The sequence below is a fragment of the Neovison vison genome, chromosome 14, assembly GCF_020171115.1.
Source record: "Neovison vison isolate M4711 chromosome 14, ASM_NN_V1, whole genome shotgun sequence".
NCBI lineage: Eukaryota > Metazoa > Chordata > Mammalia > Carnivora > Mustelidae > Neogale > Neogale vison.
Window position 1 is genome coordinate 1,139,397 of NC_058104.1, and position 22,627 is coordinate 1,162,023.

The 22,627-nt window shown below is 64.2% G+C and overlaps 4 protein-coding genes across 10 annotated transcripts; 2 read left to right on the top strand and 2 right to left on the bottom strand.

Moving 5' to 3' along the window:
• The first annotated feature begins 415 nt into the window (after positions 1 to 415).
• CIAO3 (cytosolic iron-sulfur assembly component 3) lies at positions 416 to 7,343 on the top strand. Of its 2 annotated transcripts, XM_044233854.1 has the most exons (12): positions 416 to 509; positions 1,283 to 1,483; positions 1,572 to 1,667; positions 3,100 to 3,243; positions 3,523 to 3,655; positions 4,105 to 4,239; positions 4,525 to 4,643; positions 4,824 to 4,953; positions 5,618 to 5,690; positions 6,126 to 6,263; positions 6,721 to 6,878; positions 7,032 to 7,343. In XM_044233854.1, the coding sequence occupies exons 1-12, from the start codon at positions 444 to 446 to the stop codon at positions 7,268 to 7,270; spliced, it is 1,632 nt and encodes a 543-aa protein (XP_044089789.1). In that variant the 5' UTR covers positions 416 to 443; the 3' UTR covers positions 7,271 to 7,343. The 2 variants fall into 2 exon arrangements, with proteins under 2 accessions (XP_044089789.1, XP_044089790.1); XM_044233855.1 differs by lacking the exon at positions 1,283 to 1,483.
• A 109-nt stretch (positions 7,344 to 7,452) lies between these two features.
• HAGHL (hydroxyacylglutathione hydrolase like) lies at positions 7,453 to 21,355 on the bottom strand. 4 transcript variants are annotated; one of them, XM_044233861.1, is made up of 10 exons: positions 21,279 to 21,355; positions 18,063 to 18,168; positions 10,366 to 10,573; positions 9,943 to 10,007; positions 9,736 to 9,853; positions 9,551 to 9,659; positions 9,370 to 9,473; positions 9,062 to 9,163; positions 8,654 to 8,733; positions 7,963 to 8,399 (listed from the first exon to the last, which is right to left on the bottom strand). In XM_044233861.1, the coding sequence occupies exons 3-10, from the start codon at positions 10,468 to 10,470 to the stop codon at positions 8,231 to 8,233; spliced, it is 852 nt and encodes a 283-aa protein (XP_044089796.1). In that variant the 5' UTR covers positions 10,471 to 10,573; positions 18,063 to 18,168; positions 21,279 to 21,355; the 3' UTR covers positions 7,963 to 8,230. The 4 variants fall into 4 exon arrangements, with proteins under 4 accessions (XP_044089795.1, XP_044089796.1, XP_044089793.1 ...); XM_044233858.1 differs by lacking the exons at positions 18,063 to 18,168; positions 21,279 to 21,355 and having other exon boundaries at positions 9,062 to 9,160; positions 10,366 to 10,786; XM_044233859.1 differs by lacking the exons at positions 9,062 to 9,163; positions 18,063 to 18,168; positions 21,279 to 21,355 and having other exon boundaries at positions 10,366 to 10,786.
• CCDC78 (coiled-coil domain containing 78) lies at positions 11,635 to 15,244 on the top strand. Of its 2 annotated transcripts, XM_044233856.1 has the most exons (14): positions 11,635 to 11,705; positions 11,914 to 12,000; positions 12,079 to 12,165; positions 12,405 to 12,497; positions 12,639 to 12,695; positions 12,795 to 12,856; positions 12,982 to 13,060; positions 13,164 to 13,289; positions 13,513 to 13,700; positions 13,766 to 13,934; positions 14,108 to 14,148; positions 14,819 to 14,885; positions 14,959 to 15,059; positions 15,142 to 15,244. In XM_044233856.1, exons 1-14 carry the CDS (start codon positions 11,646 to 11,648, stop codon positions 15,242 to 15,244), a joined length of 1,320 nt encoding a protein of 439 aa, XP_044089791.1. In that variant the 5' UTR covers positions 11,635 to 11,645. The 2 variants fall into 2 exon arrangements, with proteins under 2 accessions (XP_044089791.1, XP_044089792.1); XM_044233857.1 differs by lacking the exons at positions 14,108 to 14,148; positions 15,142 to 15,244 and having other exon boundaries at positions 12,405 to 12,557; positions 14,959 to 15,039.
• Positions 15,383 to 16,694, bottom strand: ANTKMT (adenine nucleotide translocase lysine methyltransferase). 2 transcript variants are annotated; one of them, XM_044233863.1, is made up of 5 exons: positions 16,447 to 16,694; positions 16,244 to 16,348; positions 16,023 to 16,163; positions 15,764 to 15,814; positions 15,383 to 15,636 (listed from the first exon to the last, which is right to left on the bottom strand). In XM_044233863.1, the coding sequence occupies exons 1-5, from the start codon at positions 16,606 to 16,608 to the stop codon at positions 15,415 to 15,417; spliced, it is 681 nt and encodes a 226-aa protein (XP_044089798.1). In that variant the 5' UTR covers positions 16,609 to 16,694; the 3' UTR covers positions 15,383 to 15,414. The 2 variants fall into 2 exon arrangements, with proteins under 2 accessions (XP_044089798.1, XP_044089799.1); XM_044233864.1 differs by lacking the exon at positions 16,244 to 16,348 and having other exon boundaries at positions 16,447 to 16,693.
• Positions 21,356 to 22,627: the final 1,272 nt, after the last annotated feature.

Consider the following 22,627-nt stretch of genomic DNA (forward strand, 5'->3'; position numbering starts at 1 on the left):
CCTGGTCAGCAGCCGCCCATGTCTCTGTCACCCGCACGTTCCTCACCCCGCCGCCCAGACTGGGGGCCCACGAGGGCCGGGCGCCCCTCTGGGGTCTCGAGCGTCTGTGGGACCCAGTACAGCGAAGCCGCTGCCGCTGCAAACTCCCAGGTCAAGGACTGTGGGGCCGCACACTGGCCGGCAGGGGAGCCCTGGGGGAGGGAGACGTCATTCTGGGGCTCTCGGCTCCCTTCGTCGCGGCCCAAGAGGCGGGGAAGGCGACAGGTTCCTCGGCGGAACTGGGCCAGCCAGCAGGGGGCGCGCGCCCTCCAGGCGCCCTGCGCGGGGGGAGGGGGACAGATGCGCATGCGCGGGGCGCTTTCCGGCAGCGTGGCGGAAAGCGCTTGCCGTTTCGCGCCTTTTGGCGACTTCTGCGCCGGGAGCCCCGCGACAGTACGGCAGCCATGGCGTCGCCCTTCAGCGGGGCGCTGCAGCTGACGGACCTGGATGACTTCATCGGGCCCTCTCAGGTGGGCCGGCCCGCGGGGGCAGCGGCCGTGTGTGGGGTGGGGCCCCGCTACCCGCTCAGTTTCTTCCCCTGAGAAACGGGATCCGCCCGCGCCCTCCGGGCCTCCGGCGCCCTGGCCAGCTTCCTCCCGATGGGAAGCCGCGGCCGGGGATGCCAGTGGCCTGAGCAGGGCTACGGCTCCGCGAGGCTTGGCCAAGGCCGCGGGTGGAGGGCGTGCCGAGTGGCCCGTCACCGTGCGCACCCGGAAGTCGGGGGGAAGCCGGGCAGGGCCGCCGGCGTCACCCCCGGGGAAGTGTTGGGCTTGGGGCTGGGGCGACCCTGTCCACTCCCCCTGGTAGAGGCGAGACTGTCCCGGAGGTCCGAGGAGCTGGTCCCATGGCGTCACCTGCCCTGACTACCCGGTGTCTGTCAGGGTGTGTGGTCGTCGCTGGCGGAGCTTGCCCCTAAGGGAGGCAGGACAGCTACTCTGGCAAGGGAGTGACGTCCTCATCAGGTGTCCCTCCTTATCAAGCGCACCGGCTGTGCGGGACCAGGCCCCGGGGGTGGGGGTGGGGCGCAGGGCTGGCCACAGCACCTTGGGCAGGGCTTTCTGGGGCGCACCATCCCTGGGAAGGCAACCGCCAGAGAGGTTCTTTTGACAGGGAAACTCCCAGGAACTTGGGGAGTTGGGGAGAAGAAGAAACTCCTTTCATTGGGGCCTGGGCAGGGCGGTGACCTCCGAGCAAAGCATTCCTGCCGAGGTGCAGAAACGGTGGCTCCTGGGTGTCGTCTCAGTGGCCAGTTCGCGTGCTGAGAACAAGAGTCAAGTTCAGAGCGGGCAGGCTTGCAGGGCGTGAGCGTGCGGCTGGCAGCGCGGGCCTTCATCTGGCTGTGAGCCGCAGAGTGACCGCTGGTGCCGGCGGGCTGTTCGAACGTGTACCCCGTGTGCAAGCCATCTTTCTGCTAAGACTGCTTCCGTGGCCGGACGAAAGTCAGGTGTGATGGCGTGACCACCAGGTCGCTCCTTTTCTCGGGGAACCTGCATGCACTCAGGCCCCCATTTGGGGTCTCTTCCTTTATATAGGACTGCGTCAAGCCCATGAAGGTGGATAAGAGCACAGGAAGTGGCGTGGCCAAGATCCACATTGAAGAAGATGGGAGTTACTTCCAGGTCAGGCAGGTGAGTTCCAGCCCAGATGACCAGAAGCATGTGCATGCCGCTCTTCCCAGTCACAAATACGGTGACTGGGAGACCTCTCACTGTGGTCAGATTCACTGTCAAGGCCACGAGAGCGGGGATAGGGCGGGGGTTGGGGTGGAGGGGCACAGAGGCTGAGCATGGAGCTTCACTTGGTCTGCAGAGGGGCTCCTCTTGCGGAGCTGGTGGTCTCTGTCTTCCCTTTCCCTCTCTCCGTGGTTTCTCACTGTGTGGGATTTTCCAGTTCAGACAGCTTGTTGTCAGCGAACCCCTGCTTCCTATATAATCGCGCAATAACGAGATGGTGGTTTAAGGACCATCTGCCGTTTGGACCCTCAAGAGTGTCTGTGCCGTCCCGTGGGCCACAGGCATGGGCGTACCTGGCTCAGGAACTTCTCCCGGGCAGGGGAGGAGCCTCAGAGGGCACAGGGCAGGGCTGGACCGGGGATCAAGCACTCACAGGGAGAGAACTGGACGTTTGCTCAGGCCAGTAGCGTGACCCGGCAGCACACCACAGCTCCTGCCCAAGCCTAGCCCAGCACAGGGAAACACCATCTCAGGGTTGGGGGCCGGGGGGGTGATCCCACAAGTGAAGAGATCCCGGAGAGGTGGGGGCATCAGTGGGCCCTGCCTTACCAAGCAACAGTGACTGATGTGGAGGGAGGTTGGGAATAGGTCTCTTGGCACAAAATCAAAGCCTGGGCCTTTAGGCCCACCCAACTCTAAAAATACACACTGAGCTCAAATCGCAGCTTCGCTGTGAAGCGCAGTCCTGATGAGCTGGGCTGGAAGGGGGTCCCCGTCTCCTCAACCCGCTGGTCACAGGCCCCGACCCTTCCTTAGTTTACAGAGGGAGTAAAGGTGCTCAGCTGGAGTCTCTTCCATCTCAGGAAAGTTGCAGAACTTCAGCCTGGAGGCCCACGTCCCACACCAAGCTCTGCACCCGTTTGGCGGTCCAGCTGTTGCTGCCCGTGTGTCGAGCTCGCTCAGCAGACCACCGCCTCACTCTGCCCTCTCCCCCTTCGTCTCAGCCTTGCCTTTCTCATCCTCCCGTTGGAGCATGGCCGTTGACATTTTCCCCTCTGCACAGCCCCACGAGTGTAGACTAGGAGCCTCTGGCAAGTCACCCAGGCCGCACACCCATGCTCCACCCATGACAGGCTGCAGGCCTCGTTAATGCGCCAGCTGAGCTGGTGCCCAGATTAGAATTCGGTGAAGCTAGACTATATATAGAATGTATGTACTTCTCCAGCAAATATTTAATTTTTAGACGTTCAGTGGCATTCAGAGCCAGCCAGCTGCCACGCTGGTAGTCCGTGTTGCCAGAGAATCAAGGTTTCGTAGGTCCCATTATCCCAAGGGCTCCTGTCCTTGTGCAGGGGGCCCTGTTGAACACCGCGTGCTGTGCTTCCAGGACGGAGGGACTCAGAAGCTAGAGAAGGCCAAGATCTCGCTGGGTGACTGCCTGGCGTGCAGTGGCTGTGTCACCTCCGCAGAGACCGTCCTCATCACGCAGCAAAGCCATGAGGAACTGCGGAAAATTCTAGATGCCAATAAGGTAAGTGGTGGGCGGTCTTGGAGATTTTTTTTTTAGCCTGACATCGACTGCAGCATCCTTTGCTTTGTTGTCAAGGACCGATCTCCAGGTGACTCCCTCATTTTCAAAGTGGCGTCAGTGGGATGTCAGTGACCTGTCCTACTCCAACACTGAAGTGTTGGGCCCCACCTACACATAGAAATGACATGCCCTGGAGACAGGGCATGCTCTCACCAGCACCGGACCCCTGGGGATGAGTACGGAAACATGCCGAGTGAGCACGTGTCCCTTGCTTTGCAGACGGCGGCCCCCAGTCAGCAGAGGCTGGTTGTGGTTTCTGTGTCGCCCCAATCCAGAGCGTCGCTGGCCGCAAGATTTCAGCTGACTCCTACAGACACTGCCAAGAAGCTGACTGCATTCTTCAAGAAAATCGGTAGGCACCAAACATCGTGGGAGCGCTCCAGCTCAGCATGGGGGAGGTCCCATGACGGGGCGCCTCGGGCTTCTGAGTCACTGAACTCAAAACACACCAGAACCTTCCAAGTTGACTTCAGGCCAGAGTTTTGGTTTGACACATGAGAGCTGTGCCTTTTAAGAGAGACCTTCTGAATTGTCTCCGTGCTCTCCCGGCCTGGAGCTTACCTGCTTCTCGTGTTGTGTTTAAGTGAGTGTCATCAAGGCCCGTTTCCCAGGTTCTGGCTCAGATCGACTTTGGTCGGCCTCTGTGAGCCAGGAGCTGGGCTGGGAGGCTGTGGGCTGGGTGCCACCAGGACATGGCCGGTCCCGGACAAGTCAGGTGGCAAAGGCTTCCTGGGGCGTGGCCAGCAGGGCCTCGTAATTCAGCCACCCTTTGTGGCAGTGAGATGGGTGCTTGCTTTTCAGGGGTGCACTACGTGTTCGACACCGCCTTCTCGAGGAACTTCAGTCTCCTCGAGAGCCAGCGAGAATTTGTGCAGCGGTTCCGAGGACAGGCCAGCTCTACACAGACCTTGCCTATGCTCACGTCTGCCTGTCCAGGTGTGTCCACACTGCTGACGCAGGGAACAGGAACGCTGGGGTGAGGGGAGCAGTGCAGGCTTCTGGCAGGATGGCCTCCTTGGTGGAAGGAGGCGCCCTGAGAGTCACTCAGTTCCCTGAGACTGTGACCTCACTGATGCTAGCAGCACTCGACAGTGACAGCAGAGCGAGGGACGTTCCGTAATGGGACTGTAACTCCTTGCACGAGTCGGTCCCCTGCAGAATGTCCTGTCACTTGCTGCCCAGCCGGTGAGATGCTCCTTTTCTTCCCGGTGTCGGCCTCAGGCTGGATCTGCTATGCGGAGAAGACGCACGGGAGCTTCCTTGTCCCTCACCTCAGCACAGCGCGGTCCCCGCAGCAGGTCATGGGCTCCCTGGTCAAGGACTTCTTTGCCCAGCAGCAGGTAACAGGAACATTCCAGCTCTGAATCAGTCACTGCCATCATCCTGAAAGATAAGCCAAGACCCACATAAAGAACCACGGTCATATCCCGGCTGCTGGCTGGGGTCACCCCCACCTTACCTGATGGGCCCCTTTCCTGTTGGGTCAGGCCACGACTCCACATTTCCACATTTCTCGGCAGCATTTGACCCCTGACAGGATCTACCATGTGACGGTGATGCCTTGCTATGACAAAAAGTTGGAAGCTTCCAGACCAGACTTCTTCAGCCAGGAGTACCAGACTCGTGATGTGGATTGCGTGGTCACCACAGGTCAGTTCCTGCTGCCCTGACCGCAGGGCATGGACGGCATTGCCTAAGTCCCGCCCGTCGGCTCTGGCTGGAGCCGCTGTCCCCTGTGGACGAGGCAGCCCCGGTCCTCCCCTGGGAGCCAGGCCATACTTCACCCTTCCGCTGTCTTGGAGAACTGTGACCAACGGGCCACCCTGCCCTACTGGGCTGTCTGTGTGGGGAGGTGGGCGGAGATTCCCGTCAGCTGCTCTGACTCTCGTGGCTCACCCTATTTCTGAGTTGAATAGCCTCTCAGAGTCTCCCGAGGGCTTCAAATACAGAAGAGTGAACGCTTGGGAGCCCAGCCAATGTGGGGAAGGTCCCCCTGCATGAACACACGCCCTGGTCCGCCTGGTGGGGAGCTGGGAGCACACCGAGGCAGGCATGCCCCAGGAATGGGCGTGGCCCCCCCCCCCAGCTGTGTCGGTGCAAGGGCGGGCTGCAGGTCCGGGGCGCGGGCTGGCTCTTCTGAGGGGCTTCAGAAGTGGGTCCTCCTTCCGCCCTGTGGCCGGGTTCTCGTCCACCCGCAAGCCGGGAGGTGGGCCTCAGGGTGTCCATCCGCCAGGGGCACGGGTGCCATGGGCTTCCTCACCGTTTTTACTGCGATCTCAGCTGAAGAGCATCTGTGCTGGCGTCTTCTTTGTAGGAGAAGTCTTCAAGTTGCTAGAGGAAGAAGGGGTCTCCCTCTCGGAGCTGGAGCCAGCCCCCTTGGACAGTCTGTAAGTCGCCTCCTAGTGTGGAGTGGGGTCAGGGTGCCATGCTGTGGGTCTGGGGGCTGCCGATGTCTTGACAAGCAGGAGTGAGTGCGTGGAGGTGGTTTGCGTCCCCTCCCTTGCTCCTCCCCAGGTGGCTTCCTTCTGTTTGGCCCCCTGTCTGCCCTGTGGTCTGTCTCGGGGTGCACAGAGGTGGTCAGGTTCACGAGACAGCCGGTGGACAGCCGACCCCAACCTGACCCAGGCCTGAGCTCCCGAAACAGGTTACTCAACAGATCATTTTTCTCCCACCTGAGCTACCACCTGACACACAGAGCCCCCAGGTTTCGGACTCCTTTCCCGTTTAGAGAGCAACTCCTCCAAACTCAAGAGACAGAAGCTATCGAAAGCCCTGTGGACAATAGCTGCTGCTGCCCGCTGAGGCCGTGCTCTGCTCCCTAGGTGCAACAGCGCATCTGCCCAAGAGCCCACCAGCCATCGAGGCGGGGGCTCCGGGGGCTACCTGGAGCATGTGTTCCGGCATGCAGCCCGGGAGCTCTTTGGGATCCATGTGGATGAGGTCACCTACAGACCCCTGAGGTTAGTGAGGAGGGCTGGAGCTTGGGAACAGGTTAGCCCAGTTGGGGCAGCCTCGGCCTGGCTCTCCTGGCTGAGGTGGGCTTGGAGGACAGCAGGGTGGGTTTGGCAAAGACCCAGGGCACCAGGCAGGAGGCAAGACCTCCTCTCCGGCCAGTGCTCTCCAGGGCTCTGCCTCCCTGTCACGGCGGTCAAGAACCCCCAGAGACCATGGTTGGCAGGGTCTGTCCCAACATAATGCCCTCTTTCATAGTAGGGGGCTGGGGGCTGTCTGACCTCGCCAGGTTGGTGGCCATCATCAAGAGGGAGGGGGTTCCCATCCTGAGGTTCGGGACACCAAGCGAAGTGAGCTTCCCACCCTTTCTTTCCGTCACTGTCCTTCACGGAGGAGCCGGTCGGGGTGGCCCATGTGCCCGCAGGGGTGGGAGGCAGGAGGGAGCCCAGCCTGTGCTCCCCTCAGGAACAAGGACTTCCAGGAGGTGACCCTGGAGAAAGAGGGCCGTGTCCTGCTGCACTTTGCCGCCGCCTACGGCTTCCGCAACATCCAGAACCTGGTGCAGAAGCTGAAGCGAGGGCGCTGCCCGTACCATTACGTGGAGGTCATGGCCTGCCCCGCAGGTAGCTGGAGGGGTGGCAGGGGAGCTCCGTCTCTTCCCCGGCCTGGGTGGCCCGGAGGCTCAGGAGAGCCAGTGTGGGAAGGGGCTGGGCTGTACGCCCTGTGTGCAGGCATCCTCCCGTGACTGTGCTCTCGCCTGCATGGCTCTGCGACAGGCTGCTTGAACGGCGGAGGCCAGCTCAAGGCTCCCGGCACAACTAGCAAGGAGCTGCTCCAGCACGTGCAGATGCTGTATGACGCGGTGACGGTGCAGGTGCCAGAGGATGCACCTGGTGTCCAGGAACTGTATGAGCACTGGCTGCAGGGCGAGGGCTCAGAGCGGACTGGCCGCCTGCTGCACACCAGCTACCGCGCGGTGGAGATGGCCAGCTCTGGCCTCAGCATCAGATGGTAGGCTGCCTCGTCACGGGGCTGCTGGGCCCGCCCAGCCGGTACTGGGACTCCCACGAAGCTCGTGTCCTGACACCCCAGCCCAAAACCCTGAAATGGGACTCCGGACCCAGAGCCAGTCAAGGGGACCTCCAGCCCGCCCTCACCCACACTCCCCATCGCAGGAGGCCAGAGGTTCCACGAGGTCCCAGAACCTCCCCATGGGCCCAGGTCTGCGATCAGTGTTCTCTCTGCTGCCTGGAGACCCAGGTAAGGCCCAGGCCTGTGTGCAGCTTAAGGCAGAGCGAAAGTGGGATTCCTCCTCCCCATTCCTGGAGTCATCCATGCCAGACCGGCAGAGAGCCCTCTGGCCCTGGATGGCAGGGAACGCTGGCCGGAGAGGAGCACGCAGCCCACAGCACCCCACGCTGGGGGTGGCGTACCTGCCCCACCTGCAACTGGGCGTTGAAGACGCTGTGGTCTCTGGGAACTGACAGCTTGCATTTCTGCGCAGTTCTGGGCAGGAAGCAGGCTCTGTTAGAGAGACCCCATGAGATCAGGCGCTGAGTCCCATCTGCACAGCTGGGTCTCCACTTAAAGGGGTGGGGGAGAGGGCAGAGTGGGGTGAGACCGTCCAGCGTGTTGTCACAGAGCTCCCCATCTAATAAAGGGATCTCTCTGAAAACGCTTCCAAGTCCAAGAGCATCCACCAGCGTCAAAAATGAACCCTTCCACAGCTTTATTCAAAGTTCAGAAGCCCTGTGCACCCCAGCACGCATCCCAAACACCCAGGCCTCTGGGCTCACATGCACCCCAGAGAGGAGCCTCACATGTCCAGTGCCAGGGTGCCCACTCTCCAAGTCTGGACAACCAGCTGGGCAGGGCCATGGAAGGTGCCAGAGGCAATCCTCCCGTGGGCTCAGTTGGCCAAGGGGTGAAGGAGGAGAGATGTGCTGCCTGGCCCCACAGCCGGTCCTCCTCGGGCTCACTTCTGTCGAGGTGTGCCCAGGAGCCCCCATTGCAGGGCCAGGAGAGCCCGGGCCTGCGGCTGCAGCGGCTCAGCTGCCTGCTGGAAGCTCGCCCGCTCCTTGCAGAGTGCCTCCAGGACCTCGGCTGGGGCCGCCTTCCCTGTGAACTTGCGCACAGGCTCCTCTCTGTAGGGAGAGGGGACGCTGTGGAGACTGTTGGGTAACTGCCAGGGGGTGTTGGCAGGAAACACTTAAAGAACAGCTGCTCCCTGGTGCCAGTCAGCCCAATAACCATTCCCCTGGCACCTCCTGCAGTACCCAGATGAAGCTAAGGGGGACCAGAGGACAGCAGGCCAGCCACGGGATACCCTGCTCGGGTACAGCCCCTCGGGAGAGCACAGGGCCCCACAAGGAGGCTGGGGACGCCAACCAGTACTCACGCCACTCTTAGGAAGGGGTTGTAGAGAAGCTCCTCGCTCAGGGTGGATGGCACTGTGGGAAGGTCGTCCTCGTCCCTCTTCTGGAATGACCACAGGCCCCTATCACAGCCCTATCTCGAGAGCCCCAAGCAACTTGGCTTCACTCAGCCCTGCCCCTCTCTGGGGGCAGGAGCAGAAGAAAGGCTTCCTCGCCTCATCTGGTCCTCGAGGACGGCCACCCCACAACCTGCACACGTCCCCATCCAAAGCCACCCACTCCTCCCCTACCCACTAGGAGCCTCAGTCAATGGTGGACCCCGGGCTAAGCCAGGTCTGGTCATGTCTGACTCTTCTGCAGACCCCCTCCTCTGCCCCAACCTCCGTCCACCCTCCAAACCTCTAGGAGGAGAGAGGCTGGGGTGGCCGCACCTTGGCCCATGACAGCTTTGCTCTCACGTGGTCATTGCCAGGCTCCACTTTCTGTGCAAACTCAAGGTTGCCAAGTGTGTGTTCATGGCCACAGAACACCTTCTGAAGAAAGGAGGCACTCAGGGGGTGCACAGCGCTGCCACAGGCAGAGACGGGGGGAGGTGCTCACCTGGGCTTGCCTGGCCCCTCCCCGCACTCTCCTTGGCTGGAGTGCTCGTTCTGCACCCCCGCGGCACCAGTCAGGGTCAGAGTGTGCAGGTTGTGCAGGGTGGCAGGACCCTGCAGGAGGGGAAGGGATGGCCACTCACCGTCTCGGGGGGCAGGCTGCCCAAGGTCGCCATCAGGCTTTCATACATCTGCTGAGCTGTGCTCTCCAGGCGCAAGCCGCAACCCGCCACCAAAAGGGCATCCCCTGGGGAGGACAGCAGGTCAGAGAAGGTGGGGGAGGGTCACGGGCAGGCGGGGGTGGTGGGGCGGGGCAGCCAGTACCCGAGAACACCGCGGGTGGGTCCGGACACTCTTCTTCCCACAGAAAGTAGCTCATGTGGCCGGAGGTGTGGCCTGGCGTCAGGAGACAGCGCACGTGGATGGCCCCAAACTGCAGCAGAGGGGCGGGCTGCTGGTGAGGCGGGAGGGCCCAAGGCGATTCCCCGCCCTCCCGGGCGCGCGCTCACCCGCAGCTCCTCGCCGTGCACCAGCTTGCGGGTCAGCGCGCAGATGCGCTCATCCGCACCCAGCACGGCCAGTCCCGGCCGCAGCCGCGCCAGCTCCGCGTTGCCCCGCGCGTGGTCCCTGCGGACGGGTGAGAGCAGGATCACGCCTGGGTCGGGGTGGGGCAGGGGCGACGCCCTCGCGCCTCGGCCCGCCCCGACCGCGCTCACCAGTGGTAGTGGGTGGTCAGCACGGTGGTCAGTGATACCCCCTCCCGGCCCACGATCTCCAGCAGCTGAAAGGGACGGGAGTTAGGGAGGCTTGGAAGAGCCCGGTGGCCGCCCCACCCCTCTGCCAATTAGGGCGCCAAGTGTGATGTACACAAGAGCCCCGGGGGGCCGGGGGGCGTGGAGGTACAGGAGACCCAGCAGACAATGAATGACTGAACGTCCAGGGCTTAGGACTACGGTGAGGCACCAGGGAGGGGAAAAACGGGGATCGGAGACGGTCCTAACTTCAGGGCAGCCCCGAGATAATCCGGGAACCGTAATCGCCCTGTGCCCAGAGATCAGAGAGCAGGGGAAGGGCCTGCTCCAGCCACGGTGGTCGGGGGACCCCAGCGGCGCTCCCCGCCGCCCACAGGCTGCCCTCACCCTCTTGGGCACGGCCACGTCCACGGCCACAGCCTCCCGCGTGTGCTCCTCGATGACCAGGTACATGTAGTTATCCTCGAGCACCGGGATGACCTTGACCTTCATGATCGCAGAGCTCAGGCACCCCGCGTCTTCTCGTCGAGGGGCCCCCCAGGCTTCCGAACCCCTTCCTCAGGGCGGGGGCTCCCCTCTCCAGACCAAGGCAGGGCTGCGCGAGCGAGGGGTCAGCTCCTCACACACATCGGCGGCCGGAGAGGGAGCCCGCTCGCTGCTCCGGGGACTTCCCGGAGCTCCGGTGCGGAAGCCCACGCCCCAGGCTCAGGCCGGGCCGGCCAGTACGCAAGCCAGCCCGCCAGCGGCAGCGACCACAACGACGGCGCCGCCACCGTAGCCACCACTGCCGCCACTGCCGCCCGCAGCCGCGAAGGCCCCGCCCCTCGCGACGGCGCAACCGTCCGGCGCACCCCCTCTAACCACTGCCCCTCCGCCGCGCCGCGCGTAGAGCCTAGGCCCCGCCCCCGGGCCGGCCCCGCCCCCCTCCCGCAGCGGCGCTGCACCGGCTGACTGCGCGGACCGCCTCAAAGACGTCTGGTCAGAGACCGGCCTCGGGCTCAGACCGCGGCGCCTTAACGGAGCGCGGCGCTCGGCCGGGTCACCGCCACGGCCCGTGCCCCGGCGTAGGGAGAGCGCGTGCGCGCGCGTGCCCGATGGGGGGCCGCACGCGCGTCAGAGGCCGCAGCGCCCGGCGCTCGGGCGCCGCCTCCAGGGAGCCCTCCGGGCGCCGGGGCTGAAACCGTCCCCCTGAATCCCCCAGTCCCTCGACTGAAACGTCCGCGGCCCCTTCCCTCAGGCTGGGGGCGGGGGAATCTGTCCAGTTTGTTCACCTGCCCATCCCAGCGCCCAGCCAGCAGCAGTGGGCACATAGAAGGCGCCTACTGTGCGAACGCCCACCGCAAGGCAGGGCACCTTGCGCGAGGACAGCAGTGACGGCGGTGGTCGTTCCATTCTGTGCTGGGCCTTCTCATGAACTCCTGCTTCCGTCAGGACCCAGGGTCAAGGCTGCGGCGCAGGTCTGCCTTTCCCAGGTGAAGGATGGGTAGCCATATACGGAAGGAGCTGAGAGTGCCCCTCCCTGGCTCCCCTGGTGGGTGGGGCCCCAGACACCCCCGGGACCAGCAGGGGGCCAGCAGAGGCCCTGGCAACACAAGCCACTGTGTTGCTGCAACAGGCGGGTTGGCAAGGCGGCACTGCCTTTGGGGAGGCCAGAGTCCTTTCTGCCTATGGAGCACGCAGCAGCCACAGCCCCCAGGCCGAGACCCCCACCTGGGGCCACTGAAAATGTGAGTCTCTCCAGAACACTTCTGTTCTGGACACATGCGCCGGGGTTCCTCCCTAACCCCTCAGAGGCCAGGAGAAACTGCCCTCAGTCTGTGTGTGGAACGGGTACTGGGGAGAGGGCAGTGCATGGCTGGAGCTCTCCTTGGGAGCGGAGGCCACTGCTCAAGCTTAAGACACAAGTGGACGATGGGGGGGGTGATGCCTCCCCAGGTTCTGCCCCAAGCAGAGGACTGGGCAGCCTGCCTCAAGACAGAGCTTCCCTCGGATCCGGAGCTGAGCGAGCAGCGGCGCCTGCAGGTGCGCTTGAGGCCTCAGGGGGCCAGCTAGCAGGAGGGAGGTCCCCCGGGCACCACCTCTTACCCTGACCACCCACAGATCTCCAAGGAGTTGGTCGACCTGCAGATCTCAGCTCACCACGTGCAGGAGCAGCATGAGGCTGAACTCTTTGAGCTGAAGAGTGAGGTGGGTGCCAGCAGGGGCCCATGTGTGCCGGCCCGGGGAACACGGTGGGAGGGTGCATACCTGGGACCTGTGCTGTGAGGGGTCCAGGTATGCTCATGGGATCGTACACGCTCATGCAGTGTCTGTTATACCCACATCTCCCGTGTGTGCTGTATGTGCCTGTATGTTCCCTGGTGATGTTGACTTACCCTGGGTGCCCTGACAGGAAAGTGCACCTGCTCACCCGGGTCACCCTACAGGTCCTACGGCTGGAGAGCCGGGTGCTGGAGCTGGAGCTGCATGGAGATCGCATAGCCCCCCGAGAGGCTGCCTTGGGGCACCACCACGAGCTGGTACGGGGGCTCCAACACAAGGCCTGGGAGCAGGGACACTCCATCCACCACAGACCCCAGGTCGCCGTGAGTGCCTGGCTGGGTGGGAGCCAAGCAGGGGTGCAGCAGAGACAGTGAGGTTGGACCAGCTCTCTCCTACAGGCACAGCCTGAGGACTTCCTGAGCCCTAAGGATAAAGAGCAGAAGCTGGGAAACAGCGTGAGTGCGCAGCCCCCTAGCCTGGGGACCTGTCCGGATCTGTCCTAGCCCAGGGTGGGGTTGGGCCTTGCCAGGAACCCAGAGCTCGTGCACCTGCAGGGAGAATGGACGCGCACACTGGAGGAGCAGAAGGCCCAGAGGCAGGCACTGGAGACCCGTGTGTGAGTGGCTGCCTCACGCGGGACAGGGAGGACGCAGTACCGCACCAGGCTTGGAGTGGCTTTTCCCCGAGAACAGGGGGAGTCCCCGCCCTGGGTCCCGCTAAGCTTTACACGCATGTCCGCAGGGCAGACCTGGGCCGGCGGCTGCAGGAAGCCCGAGATGAGGCCCAGACGGCGGGGCAGCAACTAGCCGCACAAGCCATGGTGAGGCCCGGCCCTCCGCACGTTGATGTCTAGCAGGTGGCGTCCTACAGTCAGCAAAGGCCCACCTCGTGCAGTGTGGGTTCAAGGCCGCCTCCACCCCCAGGTGTTGTCTGCCTGCCAAGGCCAGCTGCGCCAGGCGGAGGCAGAGAATGCCCAGCTGCAGCTGCAGCTCAAGAAGCTGAACGAAGAGTACGCCCTCCACTTGCAGCGATGTGCCCAGGCCGTGGCCGTGAGCACCGGGTGGGGTGGCCCTGTGGTGAGGGAGGCCTTGTGTCCTGGGGAGACCAAGCCTAGCCTGGGCGTGCCAGACTGCTTCCGGGAGACCCCGGGGTCCCTGCCTGCTGCACTGCCTCGGCCGCTCCCGAGAGGGGGCTATGGGAAGCGGGGTGCGCCCAGCAAGCCCCGCCCTCCCCAGGCCTGGCCCCACCCCCGCCCCGCCGCCTCCCCTCCAGGAGTACGCGAATGGCACCAGCCAAGAGCCGGCAGCCGCAGCCCTCCGCACGTTCCTGGAGACCACGCTGGAGCATATCCGGGCAGCGCACCGCAGCCGTGAGCAGCAACTGGCCCGGGCTGCTCGTGCCTACCGCAAGCGCCTGTCAGATCTGAGCCGTAGACACGAGGAGCTGCTGGCGACCCGCAGGTAGGCCCCTCCCTGAGCCGGGCACCGGGGTGGGGTGGCCCTATGTGACTTGGCATGTGGCTTAGTGTGCAGCAGGTGCTGGCAGACTCCAGTGAGGCATCTGGGACCCCCAAAGCTACTTTTGACGCAGCCACCTTACACCTGGAGCCCGGGTTTCTGCACCTGGTCACTGAACTCAGCCACCCAGAAGACCAGGCCAGGCAGGAGACAAAGCTCCGGAAGCTCCAGGCCCAGGTGAGTGTTCCCTGCTGCCCTACACTGGCCTTGGAGCAAGCACCCCAGAGCACACCCCAGGCCCATCACAGGCTCAGCAAAGACCCCAATTCCTGAGCAGCCTGCCTCGTTCAGCCGACTGGGAGTGCCTAGCACAGCTCACCAGGCTCATGCTGCCGCCCTTGTTCCCACAGAATGGGCCCAGTGAAGCCTCCCTGGGGGTCAGAGACCCACAGTGAGTACCCTGGGGTGGGTAGTGGGGGAACCTGCAGGGGGTCATTCATTTATTCCCCAACTCTAAGCCTGGGTGGGGTTTTGGTGGCAGTGGTGAACAAGGTGGCCCACCTGTGCCCTTGGGTTTTGGTCTGTATGGGAGACAGCCAAATGCCTGGGTGAAGAGGGGCCCCAACAGGAAAGGGGCTAACCTTGAACGGAGGACCAGGGAGCTGCCCGGAGAAAGGGATCTTTCAGTGAGACCCAGGTGACCTAAGGATGAAGAGGTGTGGGGGATGGCCAGTAGAGGCTCTGGCCCAGGATGGCGGGTACAGGACAGAAGCAGGTTGCCTGGTGACTTTCACAGCCCTTGCCTCTGGGCCTCCATGTTCCTGTGCAATGCGCAAGCACTTGTCTCAGCCTATCTCCCAGAGTTTTGAGAAATAAACCCCTAGAATGTGGCTTAGCCCTCTGTGAGCAGCCGGTGGGCCCTCTGGGCCCGGGTTGCCCTGCCCCCATGTACCGATGGACAGCTCAAAGGCCCAGGGCCGAGTGGACAGGCGGGCGCATGCTATCCTGACCTTGCTCCCAGCAGGCAAGTCAGGGATCTAAGGGTCCCAACTTGAGCAAGGTCATCGGTCAACACCTGAGAGGAAGCTAGCCCTCCTGCCTGTGCCTCTCTCTCCTCACAGGGGCCAGGAAGCTGCCTCCTGGGCCCAGATCCACCAGAAGCTTCAGGACTTCTCCTGTGGCACCCAGGTAAGAGGCAAGGCTGGCTGGGGCACTTCTCACACTGTGTCTGGCCCTGTGGCTTACGCCCTTCCCATGCCAGGTGGAGCTGGAGCGTGAGCGGGCACAGCTGCTAGTCCGGGCCACAATGGCTGAGGAGCAACTTTCTGAGCTACAGGAGTACGTGGACCAGCACCTCGGCAGGTAGGCTGGGTGTGCCCTGCAGGCCTCAGTCCCAGGTAACAGCACCACCAGGCCGGTGCCTGACCCGGACTCCTCCTAGCAGGTACAAACAGGAGATCCTGAGGCTGAGGAAGCTCATGGGTACACAGGACGCTGGGGGAGTGGGGACCACACTGCCTATCAAGCAGCGGCACCCAAGGACCTGAAGCCGCTAGCCAGCTGTCAAACTCAGGGCAGAACTCTTTTTCACAGCCAGCATGGAGCCCTCCTCACAGCACCCCCTCGGGTGGGAGCGGGGTCGGGGGGTGTCGCTCCACCCAGCCTCCACCCAACAAGAGTTCGAATGAGTCCACGAGTCTTTATTGTGTGCAAATGGTCAGCCAACCTGAGAATTGGAGGGCCCAGGGGCTGAGGCACAACTGGGTCCTGGGGACACCTGACCAGCCAACCCGCCCCTTGGGAAATCATATGCCCAGACACGGTCCACACCCTCACCCATCACAGCCACAGGCTGCCATGTGGGGAGGGGGAAGCGCCCCGACACCACTCGGGCCCCTTCGGGCAGCTCTGCCTGCAGCTTGTCTTCCAGCTGTGCGAGCTGTGGGAGAGAGCAGGAGGGTCGGGGTGCAGGATGGAATACGGCCGCCCTGCCCAGCTCCTCCAGGCCTAACACATTCCGGGAGGACGTCCTGCGCCTCCCCTGCCACTGGCAGCCCCAGACCTACCACACTAGGGGCCAGGAACACGGACACATTGCGGCAGTCCCTCAGGTCCACCTGCAAGAAGAAGTCGCCCCGGCAGGGAGTAGGGCCCCAGCCAGGAGGAGGTCTGGTGGGCGTGGGGCCACTGTGGCTTCCAAGTCCTGTCCCCAGCCCACGCAGGTGGCCAGAGAACCTGCAGTTGGGTTGCCGGATCCCCAGCCAACCCAGCAATAGAGTGTGGAAGCCGGGTGTGAGGTCTTGGGCTCCGGACTCCCTGCATTACCTTCCAGAGGTCCTCACGGCGGTAGCAGACGCTGCCGGCACAGCCCGCCCTCCACGCGTGCAGCCGGGCCAGCCCCACCAGCCAGGGGTTCAGCTCGTAGCCCACGGCCGGGCGGAGGCCGCTCCTGTGGGCGGCCAGCACCTGTGGGCACAGGAGGCTGTGGGGACGCGAAGGCGGGCCAGGCGCCGGCGAGGGGCCCCCACCCCGCACGCAGTGCTTACAATCCTGCCATCCCCGGAGCCCAAGTCGACCGTCTTCCCGGGGCGGCCTCGCAGCAGTGACAACACGTGCTCCACCTGCCGCGCGCTCGCGCCCACGTACGGCACCTGCGCAGGGAGGCAGGGGCTGGTCCCCGAGCGCGAACCCCGACCCCCCGCGCCGCCAGCCCCGCCCCGGCCCGGCTCCGGCCGGGCCCGCGCAGCACCTGCAGCCGCAGCGGCACGCGCCGGAAGCCGGGCTGCAGCAGCAGCGCCCACACTGCGTAGGCGGCCAGGCCCGATCCCGCCGCCGCCTGCAGCAGCTCCCGCGCGCCCAGCCGCCGCCCGCGCAGCTCCGCCAGCGCCTCGCCTGGGTCGTCCTGCTCCATGGCCGCCGACGCGCGGCTCCGGGGCGTCCCACCGCGCTGGCCCGGAGCTCACAGTACGCCCCGCCGCGCCCACCCGGCCCCAGGAGGCCACACCGGAAGTGGCAGGGCGGAGGCTTCGGCGGGAGCCGGAAGCGGCCGTCCACAGGCGCTCCGGCCGGGGCCCGGGGCCATCCCCGCGCGTTCCGGGCCGCGGAGCCTGCTCCCCCCTACCCTTTCCCAGCCCTGGTCCCGCTCGAAGCCTGCGGCCGCCAGCCCGCTAACGCCCGGGGCGACCCCGTGGACCACGCGTCCCCGCGCAGGGAGATGCGACACGGCCGCCGAACTGAGAGCTACATGCGCCAGGGAAATGGGGCGGCTGCAGCTGAAGGGTTCCCGCGGGCCCCGCGCCGGCGGCCGTGGAGCTCGGGGCGGCGCGTGTCCGCCCACCGGGACAGCCCAAAGTCCAGTCCCCCGGCTCCCCCTCCCCGCAGCCGAAGACTGGGTCCACGCGCAGGGCGTGGAGGGGGCGCTCTGCCGAGACGCGGGGCCAACTGGGGCCGGAGCGCGGTGACCGAGGCCGGCTCTCTGTGTGTGTGGTGGCAGGGGAGCTGGCCCACACACAGGGGTGCAAGAAAGGGCCCCAAGAGGGGGAATCCACCTTCCTTCTCCAAACAGTGACCCAAAACCTGAGATTCGAGAGGTGACCTGGCAAAGCCTGCGGTGGGAGAGGGAGGTGCGGGGGACAGAGCCTGGGTGGGGTGGTAGGGCCGGACTCCCTCATCCCACACGAGGCCGGGCGTCTCAGGACTGTGAGGGGCTTGTACCCATCCAGGGTCCTGGTCAGGGGCCTGGCTGTCAGCCCCCACCCCCAACTACGCACGGCCCCACAGGCCTGCCTGCACTTGGCCCCAGCTGCCACCAGTCCCAAAAGACAGGTGTCCCTGGGTGGCAGGGAACCCCAGTGCCCTGCTCCCAAGACCTGGGCACTGGGGAAGTGGGGGGCCCCACCTGGCTCACAGCATCCTGTCTCCTTTGGGTCTTTCATTCCTTGCATTATTGCCGGTGCCTAGAGCCAGCACCAAATAAAAGCTTGTTGGCCAAACGAACACACCTAACCCGACTCCTCTGTACACAGCCCACAACGCCAGTGTTCCCGTCCCGCACTCTGCTCCTCTGCAGAGTGGGCAGCTGGTTGTGTATCCATGTGAGTGCACGTGCCCGGGGGTTCCCCACAGGCCAGGTCCCATAGCCCATGGCCCCCACACACATGCTCACCCACACCATTTCCCTCTGGCCCCTTCCCTCAGGCAGGAACAAAGCCCCTGACCCAGGATTTGGTGCTCCTCTGGCTCTGTTAGCCACACCCTCAACTGCTCTTGCTGCATTTCCGCACTTTTGAGGAGGGTAACTGCATGCGAGGCTCAGGCACTTCCTAGGGCAGGTGCACAGAGACCGCGGTCCAACCAAGAACTTACCCCATAGCAGCTGCCCCTCAATTTCTTAGACACGTGGTCCGAAGGGCGGTCCACAGTGGCCCCTGGTGTGGCCAGGAGCCTCCTTCCAGTGAAAGGTTGTGCAGAGCTGACCAGAAAGGACAGAGGCCAACGGTGAGGGGCTGCTTAGCCCTAGAGAGGAAGCCATCCTTGGCGCCCGTCTGGACAGTGCAAAAACCTCCCAACAGGAGGAGGAGGACCAGGAGCATACCCTCCTCTCCTCCTCCTCTGATCTTTGCTAAGTCAGTCTTTGGCGAGGGGAAGGGGGCAGACAGGGAGGTAACCGTCTGCAGTCCAGGAAGGAGGTCCAGGCTGGAGATTAACATGTGGGATCATCAGCATCCTGTCAGTTTTTAAAGGCATGAGGCAGGTCCAGCTCTCCAGTGTGGGAATAGTACCAGGAGGAGAGGTCCAGTGCCTGAGCACAGAGCATGGAGCACCCCTGGTTGGGGGTTTGGGAAGAAGGGAGCAGCAGAGAACCTCAGGAGGGGCAGGTGGGCAGAAACCCACAGGAGCCTACCTCCCCCACCCATAATCGTCAGCCGAATCTGGAGGATTCCTGCCTCAGTTCCTGCCCAATAGATGACACAGCCTCTGGCCTCCACCTTCACCGTCAGACCCTTCCTCAGTGTAGACTGGCAGGGAAGGACGGGAAGCTGCTTCCTGGGCTCAGCCCATCAGCCTACACAAACACACACACCCACATCCTGAGCTTTGGCTCTCTTGGGAACCGTGGGGTTGGGGTGAACAGAGTCTACTTGTCTCCAGTCCAGGAGCCCCTGCGCACACCCCAACCCAAGGGGCACTCAGCCTCAGGGCCCTGGGCTTCGTCTCAAACTGCACTGGCCTTTTGTGTGGCTGAGGCTGAGGAAGAAGGCGGAGCCAGCAACAATAGGACCAGTGGCGAAACGGTCCTTAGAGACCCCACTGTATGCTCCTGCGCTCCAGCAACAAGCGACAAGCCTGACTCTACAGAGATGCTCTGCATGGACGAATGGAGGGGCCCATCTTTCCCTGAGGGTGGGACGGGGCCAGGGCCAGGAACAGCGGACTGCAACGAGAAGTCCAGCCCGCGGCCAGGCTGCACTCCCTTCCCTCACAGGCCAGGAGTGGTGTCTGCCCACCTGCCCCCACTAAGGGACCCCGCCGCCTTAGACCTTGGCGGTTACTTTTCCCACTCCTACTCTGCGCGACAGCAGCACCTGGCGATGAAGGTAGGAGCGGCGGAGCAGAGGCTCACGTGGAGAGGAGGGTCCCTGCTTCCCCCCCAAGCCAAGCAGCAGCAGCTCCTCCCCAAGGCACAGGCCTGGGCCACTCTCCCACTCACTAGCTGGTTAGCCTTAGACAAGGCACCCTGCCCTGAGCCTCAGTGTCCTACTCTGAAGCCGGAATCGGAGCAGCCCACAGTGTGGTGGGGGCTCAGCCGAGGGCCAGCTCAGGCACGGGACACCACCCACAATGGTTAAGGAAATCTGTGTTCTTACTCTCATCACTCTCGCCTCCCAAGCAGCTGGTGCCACCGGGAGGCAGCCCCCCCAGCCCCCCTTCACCAGCCCCCCCTCAGTGCCCTGCTTCCAGGCCCCTCCGTCCGGGGCCACCTCCCAGGTGGAGATGGCTGGTGTAGGCAGCCCCATAGGCACGGCTGAATTCCTGGAAATGAGGCGCACAGCCCAGCCAGGCCTCACCGAGGTGGCTCCAGCCCATGGAGAGGAAGGGGCCCAGACCCCGCTGTGCAGCAGGGTGTGAATGGAGGCCTGCACCCGGCCCCTGGACTCCCGCACCGGGAACAGTGGTAGGGTCTGTCCTCCGTAACAGACTCCCGCAGCTCTGTGTCGCGGGCAACCCCGCGGATGGTTCCACTGATCACTGTGGGGAGACACACTGGCCAGCGGCATGCAGGGGAGGGCGGGCCCCAGAATGCCCCCAGACTGCCCCCACGGCTAAGATTCGCTGGGGCAGGCGGCCAGCGAGCAGGAGCTCAGGGTCACTGCAGGGCCTGTAGGCACCTGGCATGAAGGGGACATGGTGAGGGTAGGTCCTGCCCTCTCCTGGACCACACTAGGCCTCCCCCCACTAGAGGCAGGAAGGACAAGACAGGTCACCAGACCCTCCCCTCGGTGCCCGATGGCACCTGGGGACCCAAGAGAGCATGTGGGCACCCGACATGCGCACATTCACGCATCCACAGAAATGGGTCTAGGGGCCGTGCCCCACATGCGGGCACGACTTACGCACAGGCCGAGGGTGTCCAGGGGCACGCTCTGACACACCCACCTTAACATGTGTGCACCAGCGTGCGGAAACCCCTGTGGCTTCCCAGAGCTGCCTCCTTGGGCCCAAAGACACCAGCCCAACCTGGGTGGGTGGCAAGATGCTATCGTGAACCTTGGGGTCTCTGGTCTGGGGCCTGAGGCAGAACAGAAAGACCCCCATCCCCTGTGGGGTCAGGCTCCACGTTCTACAGGAAAGTAAAGAGCTGGGCCTTTACAGGGAGGCCAGGCAGCGTCTCCATGGTGACCAGGCACCCGCTGGACTTCTGTTGTGTGGACTGGCTGGACCGAGGAGCCCCCCCGACAGCTCCGGCTGGACGCTTTGATTCTGTCCCCTCATTCCCTCTTTCCAGCCCTCGAAGCCCGAGAGTCTGGCCAGCCCTTTCCTCAGGAGTCCTGAGGGACTGCCCGCCCCTCTCTGTCTGTCCGACCTGTCCTCACTGCCTATGTCACTTCTAGCAGCCTGCTTCACTCTCGTGCCTCAGTTTCTCCCTCTGTCCAGTGCGGAAGACGGCGCGTCCCCACCCCCACCATCCCTCACCATCAGCACCAAGCCCGAGGGCGTGCGGAGGCGGTCCTGGACACCCGCCCTCGCGCACTTCGAGAGCGGGAGGAGGCCGCGCGGCTGCCGTCTGGGTGCAGCGTGGCCTGGAGGAAGAGGGCCGGACGGGTCGGGCGCAGCGCCCCGGCCGGGTACAGCCCCTGAGCCACGACCTCTGAACGGGCCACGGACGGCGGCCGCACGCTGCCCGGCGCCTGGGTCAGGCCGCTGGGCGCATGGCAGGGCAGGAGGCGCTGAGGCGGCGGCTCGCGTCCTCCGCCTGCGCAGTCCCCTCGCCCCCACCCTCCCCCAAAGCCAGCGGCGGGCCCGTCCACCTGGTTCTCGGACCCCGGGTCGCCGGAGGGGCACAGGCAGCCTCCTTCGTACCTGCTGTCCCAGCTGCAGCGGTCCTCCGAGGAGCGGGCGCCGGTGCCCGGGAGCCCCGATCCCCCGGCACGCCCCGAGCCCACGTCGGCCCGCGGCCCTGGGGGCGGGGCAGCGGCCGAGGCGGCCAATGGCGGCAAGGTGCAGGAACTTTCCGCCAATCGCAGAGGCGCTCGTGGGGGCGCGCGGCTGAGCCTGGGCCCGCGGGGCGCGGAGGACCGAGCTGTGGGCGCCGCGTCGGCTTCTCGTTCGCCCCCTCCTGCCGCCGTAAGCGCCCTCGTCCTCCAGACCTCGGTGGGTTGGGGCGGGAGTAACGCCCACTGGGACCTCGCTGCGGGGTAGGAGGAAGAGAGGCTCCTCTTGGGTGGCCCTTTCCAAGAGTGGGCCCCGGGCTTCCAGCCCCAGCCTGCCCCGGCCGGGCTCTGCCGGCTCCTCCCAAGAGATGGCACCGTACCCTAGGGACGGGGCGGGGGGAGAGGCTGGGCCCCCGTGGGCAGCATGGAAAGGCGGGAGCCAGAGGACCTCCCCGACCCCCAGAAGGAGGCGCCCAGCAGGTCCAGAGAAGCTGAGTGGGCTGGCAGCCCCAAGATCTCCTGGTAGCAAGGACTTCCCTGGGGGGAGGGTGTGGGGAGCAGATAGCCAGGTAGGGACTGGGGAGAATCCAGGCAGGGGAGAGGAGCAGACTGCCTTGGCAAAGGCCAGGAACAGAGCGAAAACCCTGGGCCAGATCACGGAGGCCCTAGGCAAAAAGCCCAGAGTCCAACCACATACTGGAACCCTTGGGGTCACTGAGAGCTTTAACCAAGGTCTGCAGGAAACAGCACAGACTTGTGCGAACCCTCCTATGGGTGCCACCATCGCCCTACCCCAGCCTTCCAGCTACTCCTGAGCCTGAGGGCGTGGCTGACAGATGCGGGAGGTGGCCCCAGAGGGAAGCGGGAGACACCTGCAGGCTACAAGAGACCCCTTGTTATGGGCAAGGAGAGTGAGAAGCAGCCAAAACGCCAAGTGCAGCCTCGGTGTCTGTCAACAGATGGAGAAACAAAATGTGGTCTGTCCAACAGAGGACTATGAGTCTGCCTTAAAGAGGGAGGAGCTCTGGGGACACCTGGCTGGCTCAGTCTGTTAAGCATCTGCCCGGGGTGCTGGTCTAGCCCCATGTTGTGTCCCTGGCTCAGCAGGGAGCCTGCTTCTCCTTCTTCCTGCTACTCCCCCTCTTGTCCCCTCTTTTTCTCTCTCTCTCTGGCAAATCAATGCATATTTTTAAAAAGATTTTGTTTATTTATTTATTTGATAGAGAGAGAGAGAGAGAGAGAGATATCACAAGTAGGCAGAGAGGCAGGCAGAGAGAG

Excerpts from the sequence above, each read along its gene's own strand:
- HAGHL (XM_044233861.1), bottom strand. The coding sequence starts at position 10,470 with ATGAAGGTCAAGGTCATCCCGGTGCTCGAGGATAACTACATGTACCTG. Across the intron at positions 9,660-9,735 it reads TGCACGGCGAGGAGCTGCGG|TTTGGGGCCATCCACGTGCG; the intron begins GTGAGCGCGCGC and ends CCTCTGCTGCAG. Across the intron at positions 8,734-9,061 it reads CAAAGCTGTCATGGGCCAAG|AAGAGGGACGAGGACGACCT; the intron begins GTGCGGCCACCC and ends TGGTCATTCCAG.
- CIAO3 (XM_044233854.1), top strand. The coding sequence starts at position 444 with ATGGCGTCGCCCTTCAGCGGGGCGCTGCAGCTGACGGACCTGGATGAC. Across the intron at positions 4,644-4,823 it reads ACTTCTTTGCCCAGCAGCAG|CATTTGACCCCTGACAGGAT; the intron begins GTAACAGGAACA and ends ATTTCTCGGCAG. Across the intron at positions 6,879-7,031 it reads GGTCATGGCCTGCCCCGCAG|GCTGCTTGAACGGCGGAGGC; the intron begins GTAGCTGGAGGG and ends GCTCTGCGACAG.
- CCDC78 (XM_044233856.1), top strand. The coding sequence starts at position 11,646 with ATGGAGCACGCAGCAGCCACAGCCCCCAGGCCGAGACCCCCACCTGGG. Across the intron at positions 13,061-13,163 it reads AACTAGCCGCACAAGCCATG|GTGTTGTCTGCCTGCCAAGG; the intron begins GTGAGGCCCGGC and ends CTCCACCCCCAG. Across the intron at positions 13,701-13,765 it reads GAGCTGCTGGCGACCCGCAG|TGTGCAGCAGGTGCTGGCAG; the intron begins GTAGGCCCCTCC and ends CATGTGGCTTAG.
- ANTKMT (XM_044233863.1), bottom strand. The coding sequence starts at position 16,608 with ATGGAGCAGGACGACCCAGGCGAGGCGCTGGCGGAGCTGCGCGGGCGG. Across the intron at positions 16,349-16,446 it reads GCGTGCCGCTGCGGCTGCAG|GTGCCGTACGTGGGCGCGAG; the intron begins GTGCTGCGCGGG and ends CTCCCTGCGCAG. Across the intron at positions 16,164-16,243 it reads GCTCCGGGGATGGCAGGATT|GTGCTGGCCGCCCACAGGAG; the intron begins GTAAGCACTGCG and ends CTGTGCCCACAG.